A 10362-nucleotide genomic window follows, 5' to 3' on the forward strand; every position below is an offset into this window, starting at 1 on the left:
ATGGCTTTCATGTCCATTTTCCATTTTGCCTTGAACGAATTGGTATTCCTTCTTTCTTTATTATTATTTTTTAAGTTTTTTCTCTAGAAACTAGAAAAGAAGAAAGAAATCACACTCAGAAACCCACTGCAAAACATTGAAACCCAGAAACCCCGAGAAAACTCGCACTCTCCAAAACGATGTCGTCTCAAAACGGCTACGACCGCGGCAACCTCCAACAGCATCAACCTCCGCCGCAACAGCAACAAGGTATACCCTCTATTCCAGTAACTTCTTTTCGCAATAGATAGATATAAGAAAAAGAAGATTACTTTATCTAGTTTAACGAATTATATCCTTTTTCTTTGTTACAATATTTTGATTTTGGTTTATGCAAATAATAATTCATTGAATCTGGTTTGGGAAGGTGAAGATGGTGGTACTGCTGAAGTGGGATGGTATGTTGCGGCTGATAATCAACAACAGTTTGGCCCTTACGCTCGCTCTGAGCTGCTCCGTGAGTTCTTTATTTATTTCTTAGCTTGTTTTGATTTCAGGAATGTCATTTTAGTTTGATATATTTTTTACTTTAACCTTCGGAATAGGCAATATATGGATTCAACACTGGATTAATGTACAACTGGAGTTCACTTTTTGCCGCATGTTGATTTTGGTGTCTGAATGGCCATGTTGGAATAGCATAACTGTATTGATTTGCTGTGTTTGGTTGTTCCCTAAAATTTTATTGATATTGGGCGGCGAATGCAGCGTTACGTTGTACACTATGATTCTCGTTGAAATGCGGCTAAAATTTGATCATACTAATCCTTTTTTAGGAACTAATATCTCTGAGGGTTAAGGACTAAATTGAACTTTAGGAACTATGCTTTTTCATTTTTCAGGGACTAATGTGTTGGAGATTATTTTGGTCGGAGAGAAATTTGAGGGAGGTTTACTCTTAGGCTATGTTTGGTGTTGTTTTTGTTTTTTTTTGGGGGGGGGGGGGTTAAAGCATGAAAAGATTTCATGGATGAGTTTCGGATAAAGTAATAAGTGAATAGAACTTAACCATGTTGAAACTTATGTACTTGGCTTGAACAGAACACTACTTAAATGGATACCTCTTGAAAGACACACTTGTGTGGTCTGAAGGAAGAACTGAATGGCAGCCGTTGTCCTCAATTCCTGAGTTGTGGGCAGAAATTAACCAGCAGGGACCTGCTTATTCAACTGCAGGTATAGCTTTCCTTCTCTTTCTGTTGGATTTTGGCTTTTCTATTTTGCTGTTATTTTTCTTGGATCTTAGAGATTGATATTGTTGTGTAGTGTCCACCAATGATGTTGATGAGTTTGAGAAATTTCAAAATGAGATCAAGGAGGCAGAGGCACAAGTAGAAGGTGTAGGAGGAGCAGATCCTGAGAGACCTTCAACGCCACCTGAGGGTGAAGAAGAGTTTACTGATGATGACGGGACAACGTACAAGTGGGACAAGAATCTTAGAGTCTGGGTTCCCCAGGTAGGTGCATGGCATTTTATGTTTTTGTTTGTGCTTTCTAGTAAATTGTTAGGGTCTTTCCAATCATTTCCCTGACAGATAGTAATTATTAGGGCTTAAGATGTTCACTAAAAAGAAAAGTACATTTACTTTTCTTTCGGAAGAGTAGCACTGAAAAAGATTATTTTTGTTTGTGTTGTATTATATGGTTAGACTAGGCTAGGCGAAAGAGATGACATGAAGTTTTTCATTTTCTTTTTTAATTATAGTGCTGAGAGTGTTGCATTGCATGTTTAAGCTGAAGAAATGATTTCTGTATAACAGAATGCTATTTTTTTCCCTTTGTGCCATGCAAGCAAGGCTTGTTGAGTCGGGAGTTGTATTGTTAATGAACGTATGCTAGATGTTGTGTTATCCTAGATTCAAAGGGGACAACAATTATTTATTTATTGCACAGTTTATCCAGAAAGGGTTTAGTTTTTCATTTTTGGTTTCTTTGTGTTAATGCCTTATCCTCCTTTCTACTAATTTCTTCTATTCGTCCTTTTTGGTGGATTAAATACTATTGTTATGTGATAGGAGCATGCTTCTGTCAGCAATGAACCATATGGTGTTGAAGAGATGACCTTCTTGGAAGAAGAGGAAGTGTTTCCAACAGTAACTGGTTCTGATGCCTCCGAAAAGCTTGAAGATACTTCAAAATTGACTGCTCCTTCCGAGCCCTTAAAGGAAGATCCAAACAACACTAATGTTGTAACAGATGGAAAGAGGAAGCTTTCAGATAAGCCAGCCGAGAAGAAGGTGCTTCTGCTCTCTCTATTGCATATGTTTTCACCCAAAGTCAATTTTCTTTGGAACACTTTTGGAGACAAATGAGTTCCTAATGTCAATTGAACTCTGTGTGTTTCAGGAAGCTAATAAACCTCCAGACAGTTGGTTTGAGCTAAAGATTAATACGCATGTTTACATCACTGGATTACCGGAGGATGTTACCACTGATGAAGTAAGCCTTAAGCCCTTAACTATGGTCCTAATTTTCCTAAGAATATTATTGTTGCAAGAAATAACATGGTTAATGTATTGTAGGTCGTGGAGGTATTTTCCAAGTGTGGAATTATAAGAGAGGTACAATTTCATTAAATGTTATCTACTGTCTACTAAATGGTAAAACTGTTAGAATTTTACTACAATTTATGGCTATCACTATCTTAAAAGAGGTTGTTACATGAATATGACAAAAACTCTATTGACATTATACAAATGGTACAGTGACTATATAATGCCAGTAGGATTAGCATTTCGGCACTTGGAAGAGCAGAGCATGTTAAATATGACATTTATCCTATGAGAGGCCATTCTTTAAAAAATTCAAACTAAGAAATAAAATGATGGGTGACAGTCTGTGAATATGAATGCATGATTATGTTCACAATAGGACCCAGAAACTAAAAGGCCTCGTGTGAAGCTTTATGTTGATAAAGAGACAGGAAGGAAAAAGGGAGACGCCCTGGTTACCTATCTCAAGGTAATTTTTTTCCCTTATTGTTCGGCATGTGATTTTCTTTTCAAGATTGGATTCTGTGTGTGACTTTTACTTGTAAATATGCAAGGGTTTTCAATTTTATTTGTCTATACTAGGAACCCTCAGTTGCTCTAGCACTCCAAATTTTGGATGGAACACCTCTTCGTCCTGGTGACAAGATTCCTATGTCAGTCAGCCAGGCTAAATTTGAGCAAAAAGGTAAGGCATCATTTAAATTTTGAGTACTTCAGACGGCACTTTCTGATAATAATTCATTCATAGCTGTGGTAAATGCATGTCTCAAATAAAAAAGTTTAGTTATTTATTGTGTCTATTGTTGCTTGATGGAGCTTTATGTTAAATATGCAGGAGAGAAGTTTATAAGCAAGCAAGTAGACAATAAAAAGAAGAAGAAATTGAAAAAGGTTGAAGACAAAATGCTTGGATGGGGTATGCTTACTTACCCAGTACTTTCAGTTGATGTTTCAGAAATTTGGTTTCCGTGCTTCCCAGTTCAACTTCATTTTAGCCTAATTTCCCTTTCCTGATTTTAAGTCAATTTGTATGTGGGTGTATTAACTTACAAGTAACTTGTATTTGAATGTCCAACTTGAAAACCCTTTGAAAGGAATGTGTTCTGCTTATAATCAAAAGCTTTGAAAAGCTGCTTATGATTGTAAAGTGGCTATTTTTATGTTATAATCTTAGTTACCAACCATGAGCTTAAGCAGCACACTGTGAACTATGTCAATGTATAATATCAACATTGCAGTCTTTTAAGTCTTCCAGTGTATGCATTGCAAATTGTGAGATTGATTTAAAAGATATTTTTTCCAGAAGCATTCCTATTACTTTTTTGTCAATTCAAGTTTATAAATTCAATTTCAGGCTTCATTTTCTTATTTATGATGCATGTGTTTTTATTGAATTGCTCAGGTGGTCGTGATGATGGAAAAGTTTTAATTCCAGCAACCGTTATCCTTCGTTATATGTTTACTCCAGCTGAAATGAGGGTAAACATTAGTTCATTTTACTTTTATTCTTTGTGCAATTAGCATACTAGAACATTGCTGTACAAGTGAGCTTACCTGTCCATAATTTTTGACAATAGAAATTATTAAATAAACTTCTTTTCAAGTTTTCTGTTTTTCTAGAAAGTTTGATAGTAGTATTTTATGTTATGTATCAATTAATTATTTTAATGATAGGGGGCTATAATTTACAGCAGGATTTCCTGCTTTTGTTAGTGTTAATTACAATTTGACCAATCTGGATTACAATTTGGTTCTGCTGTTTCTCATACTGGACATTTTGCTGATATTGTGTAATCTATGCAGGCTGATGAAAATTTGCGTTCAGAACTAGAAGAAGATGTTAAAGACGAGTGTACGAAGCTTGGTCCTCTGGACTCAGTCAAGGTAATTGATCTAAGCTTGTCTGTATTTTCATATTTTATAAATTTATTATTTTATATACTTTATACTTGTCTGGATCCCCCCCCCAAAAAAAAGAAGTTCTGTTACTTGTACCCATACAGTTGTCTAATTTGCCTCTGTACTTCGTGTCCCATACTGATTTTACCTGCAGGTATGTGAGAATCATCCACAGGGTGTTGTTTTGGTAAAATTCAAGGATCGAAAGGATGCTCAGAAGTGCATAGAATTGATGAATGGAAGATGGTAATTTAGACATTTTTATATTATTTGATTTTACTGCCAGTCCATCATCTTCATTGTTGTAACTACTTACTATGTCATGCTGTCACATAAGTAGGAATGGTCTACCTAGGCACCACAAGTTTTGTTAGTTGATCATCTCTCATTCTTGTTAAATGATCGTCTCCCTCAAGGACCTTATCCTTAACTATGCTTGGTTTAGTAAAACTCTGGAGAAGTGCTTTTGTTTTCTAAAAGCACAAGCACCTCATTTTATGATTGGTAAATAAAAAAGATTATGTGCTTATGCATGTAGTTTTGGAAAGTTGCGGGTGCTTTTGAATGCACTTAAAGAGGTGCTTTTCGAAGTTGGTTTGTGTTTATCAAAATTAAAAAGTTTAATATAACTTCATATATTAATAGATATTCATATTTGCCCTTAATTAAATTATTGATGTCAAATTCTAGTTATGATCAAAATTCTTCTATTTATGTCTATTATAGTAATTTTATTTTAGAAACTATTTTACCAAACACAATTATTGTTGTTTGTGCTTATTGAAAGTTATTTTTAGTTTGATTTACCAAATATAGGTGTTATGGGTTTTAGAAAGTTATTTTTCAAAAGTCAACTTTAATAAGTTACTTGTGAGCCAATGAAAGGCAAAATACAGAACTAATATTCAATCTATTAAGTGTTCCAGTAAATCTATATTACTACCTTGTCATATTCAATTGCTGTACTATTCTTCATAGATTTTCCATCTCAAGAAAAACTAATTAATCTAGACCTAGTTATATGCAAAGCACTTCTATCTTTCTCTGAGAAACCTAGTTATATGTTTTTAGGTTACAGAACTCATTTTCATTTTGTCATTGTCTGAACCCGTCCTACTGTTCTTGTGTTATTGTTCTGTTGATCAGTATTGGAACCCTAACTCCTCCATTTATCATAAGCTTAACTTTTTATTTCCCCTTAATTTCTCATTGCATCTTTGTTTACCCTTTTTCCTTGTGGATATCATCTTTTACTTCGTTTCCTTCATATTTTTTATTACCAGGTTTGGTGGTAGACAGATACATGCCTGCGAGGATGACGGTATGATTAACCATGCCACCATCCGGGATCTGGATGCAGAAACCCAGCGGCTGGCGGAGTTCGGCGCGGAACTCGAAGGTGAATGAGTTGACCAGAACAATTTGCACCTGATTAACAATTCCCAATATGTGCAAGTCTTGACCTGGAACTTTTTCAAGATGGCTGGAGCTTTTGGATTCCGCTGTCATCAGCTTTCTAGGCTTTGCAATGATTATGAGACGTTAGTCAAACTTGTATTTTGGGGTGAAAGAGAAGAGAGAAAATAACAGGAGGGAAGAGCGTAGTGTTCTCTAACTTCTAGCTAGAGGCCTGATCTCGTATGGAAACTTGTGTAATATAATCTGCATAGCATCCAGATTATTAGGATTGTGATACATGGTGATCTGATAGAATACGAACAGTTCGATTAATTTTGAAGAAATTATTATTTAAAGGGTAATTTACCTCTTATGTAAGAATTATGCTTAGTCCTAGTATTTTGTTCCATGCATAATAACATTAATTAGCACCAACGCCTCTGGTTATCACGGCCACCTTGTTAAGGTTCATGATCGTAGGATAATGTTGTCATGCATTAAAGTAAATATGGTGTTTGAAGCATCTGTTATCTGTTCTAGGTTTTTCCGGTTAAATTTTGACTTAGATTAATTGTAATTCAATCTAAGAATTTTAGATATTTTCATTATTTTCTTAGATAAGATTCAAGTTAGATATTTCACCAATTTAAAAATATTAGACATTATTTTCCTGAACTTTTTCATGTATATGAACTAATTCAAATTGGTTCTTCATTAACCTAAGAATCTTATACATTTTTTCTAAAAGTCTTTTCAGTACTAGAAATTATTACTAGATTAGCTTACAACAAAATATATGAAGCAGAAAGACACTCATTGTTTACAAAGGGATGTTGAGAAATCTAAAAATTTAATAACTCAGTTCGAATACCTATCCTACGTGAGTTAGTTCAAAGATGTTATTAGTTCAACATAAACTATTATCAGCTTCACAAGTATATAATCTGAACTAAGACATAAAATATAAACTATTACAATTTTGAAATATCATCTAAGCATATAGAAGATATGAAAACAAAAAGAGTGTGTATAGTTTGTATTTTCATTTAGTGTTTTTGTTTTCAAAATTTTAAAGAAAAAAAAAAGGTGAAAATAAAAAATAAGATTTTACTGATTTTTTTTGTTTTTTACAAAATTTTGAAAATAAAAAAATAAAAAATAAAAATTGAAAATAAAACACAAATCAAATACACTCTTAGAAGATCGGTTAAAAACTCTTTTTTGTCTGCCTTAATATTCTTTAAAATATACAATACTGTTACAAATACAAACTTTTTTGCTAAACAAGGCCAACCAAGTTGGCCCAAGTCCAACAAAAACCAACCTCAGAGATTAGAGTGCCTCAAAACACGCGCTTCTCCCAACTATTGAATAGCGCAAATGTCATTATGAAAAATGGTTCTTCACCCAGGATCAAAATCACAACGCTCAAAATTTAAACTAGGCTCAAAATCTCTTAAAAATCTCTCAAAATCGTTGCAAAAAAGTCAAGGAAATTTCAAAGCTAAATTCAAATCATCAACAATAAAAACAGAAAGAAAACACGAAAGATTATTGAAGGTACTGTTCACTAATCGTCTAGTTTTCTCACTTTTCTCTTTCTCATTTCGATCGCAAAACACTACATAGTCATAATTCTGTTTTTTTGGTACAATCATTTCATGTTCTTGCCTTGAAGTACGTATTACTGTTCTCATTATACTCTTCATTTGGTGATAAATGTGTTAGGTCGGTGTAAAAATGTTACGTAGTGTTTGTCGTATAGTTTAACTTGTATTTGCATGTGTTTCAGGCATTTGAATTTGTTTTTGTGCATGTTTGAATGCTTCTAACATCATTTTATACATGTTTCATTGAGTTGGATGTCTTTTTGAACTCACATTATATGATGTAACAAAAAAATAATAGCGGTGTATTTTGGTCTGTGTTTCGATGTATTTTGTATGTCTTTCGGTGTATTTCGTGTGAATTGAGGTGTACTTATTGCTGTTGTACTCTTTATGCTGTAACTAGCTAAGAGAATATTGTTGTTGTGCTTCTGATGTTATTTTGTACATATTTGAGTACTGATTTGCAACTGTTTTTGTCCATTTATCAGGAATTTTGTTCATCGATTTGTTGTAACAACTCATAGAATTTTATTCTAGTGTTTCTAGTATCATTTTATGCATGTCTTTTTGAACTCACATTGTATGATGTAATAAAAAAATAATAGCGGTGTATTCTAGTTTGTGTTTCGGTGTATTTCATGTGAAATGAGGTGTACTTGTTGCTGTTGTCCTCCTTATACTATAACTAGACAATAGAATATTGTTATTGTGCTTCTGATATTATTTTATACATATTTAAGTGATTTGCAACTGTTTTTGTCCATTTATCAAGAATTTTGTTCATCAATTTGTTGTAACAAACTATAGAACTTTTTTTCTAGTGTTTCTAGTATCATTTTATTTGATGCCTTTTTGAACTCACATTATATGATGTAATAAAAAAATAATAGCGGTATATTTTGGTTTGAATTTGAGTGTATTTTGTTTGTCTTTCGGTGTATTTCATGTGAATTGAGGTGCACTTGGTGCTCTTGTTACCTATTAACTATTTTTTTATTCCTTACAAAAAAATGGCGAAAAAAAAGAAGTACCAAAATATAATGTAAGCATATATATGTTTGAACGACTCAATTTATTTTGTATAAATATAGTTTATATGATTCTGATTTATTTACAGAAAAATCATTATTTGAGATGTTTTACAAGATCCACTCATGATAATTTTCACAACATGAACAATAACAAGAAAGTCATTGTTCAAGAACTGAGATTTGGTGGTTTGGTGCATATCCCTGCTATGAATGTGCCACATAAGCTTTTGAAAGAATTGCCATATTCATTTGATCTCTCCCGTAACAAACTGGACACACAGTATGGTATAATCAACATCATCCCAGAAAATATAATAGCTGTCCTTCGCTTGAGTGTATCTGATAAAAATTCATTTTATAATGTATTGTGAAAATCAAATTTCGGTGTATTATCAAATTATTTCTATGTTATTGAAATATTTTTTGCTGCTTCTGTAGAACCACGCTATCTAGCCAAAATCAACTTTTAAGAACTTAGTGAGGAGAATACGGAAGTTGTTAGAAGCTTCCAAGGCAAGACTTTGTTGCAATTATCAACCTCTATGATGGAGAGGAAAATCGGCTGAAATTCAAGAGGACATTCATTCTCTACATTCAGATGTCCTTCTTGTTGCCGATAACGGTAAGCAAACTTTCTCCAGTTTATATGCTACCCATTCTTCACGTGGACACAATACGTGAATGGAATTGGGGTGATTATGTGCTCAACTTTGTCATAAAGGACATCAGAGAGCACACATTGAAAAAGAAATATGTTGTTAATAGCTGCCTTTTTGCTCTAATGATTGTATATTTTTACGAATTGACACAAAAAATAGATCGATGGATGCAATTCCTGGACCACTGTGGGTCCAATATTGGACCAGGGAGTTGCTGGTTGAAACAATACAAGCTGAGATCAAGGATGACATAGTAACTCAACAGAATGCCTTCTTAATTTTGGTGTATTTGTTATTAAAATATTGTGTAAACAAATATTTTTTCTGTTTTAGGAAATCATAAAAAGAGAATAGCTCAGAAGATAACTAAAATAAAAAAGAAGTAAAAAGGAAGGAAGAAAAGAAGGAAAAGAAGAAGACTATTGCTTTGGAAAGTAAAAGTGTTGCTGAATCCGATTCTAATTCTGAAGATGATTCGGAGGAGACACCAAAAATAACATAGAAGTAAGTATTCTTTTTCGGTGTATTTTTGACCATTTTATTGTGTTTATTTTCTTGATGATTGTTTCCTTTTTCAGGATGGAATCGCAAAAAAGAAAGCACGTTACTGAGGATTCATTTTCCGAAAAAGAAAGTGAATCTGATGATGAGTAAGATTCAGAAACTATCATTGAAATACTATGTTTTTCCTTTTTGTCAAAATTTTATTTATTAACATAATTTTTTAAATGTATTGCTAGAAGTGAAGAAAGTGAGGAAATAAGAGAAAAAAAGATTGAAGAAAAAAATTCACAACCCTGCAAAGAAGTACGTATTATTTTTCGGTGTATTTTATCAATTTTATTGTGTTTATTTGCTTGATGATTGGTTTCTTTTCTAGGATGCAATCCAAAAAAGGAAACACGTTATTGAGGATTCATCTTCCGAAGAAGAAATTGAATCTGAGGATGAGTAAGATTAAAAAAATATCATTGTAATGCTATATTTATTTTTTCGTCAAAATTTTATTTATTAACAGAATTTTTTACATGTATTGTCGGAAGTGAAGAAAGCAAGGAAATAAGAAAAAGAAGATTGAAGAAAAAAAATCAAAAGTCTGCAAAAAAGTAAGTGTTTCCTTTTGGTGTATTTAGGCAATTTTATTGTGTTCATTTGCCTGAGGATTATTTGCTTTTTCAGGATTGTGTTCAATTTTACTGAGGACTCATCCTCCCTAAGAAAAACTGAATCACAT

General features: G+C 33.0%; 1 protein-coding gene across 2 annotated transcripts; it reads left to right on the forward strand.

Annotated features, from left to right (window-relative positions):
• Nucleotides 1-6190, forward strand: LOC112776374 (uncharacterized). 2 transcript variants are annotated; one of them, XM_025820522.3, is made up of 14 exons: nucleotides 1-249; nucleotides 407-496; nucleotides 1081-1215; nucleotides 1306-1496; nucleotides 2055-2276; nucleotides 2386-2478; nucleotides 2562-2600; nucleotides 2911-3000; nucleotides 3114-3216; nucleotides 3367-3447; nucleotides 3934-4010; nucleotides 4335-4415; nucleotides 4585-4676; nucleotides 5714-6190. In XM_025820522.3, the coding sequence occupies exons 1-14, from the start codon at nucleotides 180-182 to the stop codon at nucleotides 5835-5837; spliced, it is 1488 nt and encodes a 495-aa protein (XP_025676307.1). In that variant the 5' UTR covers nucleotides 1-179; the 3' UTR covers nucleotides 5838-6190. The 2 variants fall into 2 exon arrangements, with proteins under 2 accessions (XP_025676307.1, XP_025676308.1); XM_025820523.3 differs by having other exon boundaries at nucleotides 49-249; nucleotides 413-496.
• Nucleotides 6191-10362: the final 4172 nt, after the last annotated feature.

Source organism: Arachis hypogaea, chromosome 19 (genome assembly GCF_003086295.3).
Source record: "Arachis hypogaea cultivar Tifrunner chromosome 19, arahy.Tifrunner.gnm2.J5K5, whole genome shotgun sequence".
In the NCBI taxonomy this organism is placed as follows: domain Eukaryota; kingdom Viridiplantae; phylum Streptophyta; class Magnoliopsida; order Fabales; family Fabaceae; genus Arachis; species Arachis hypogaea.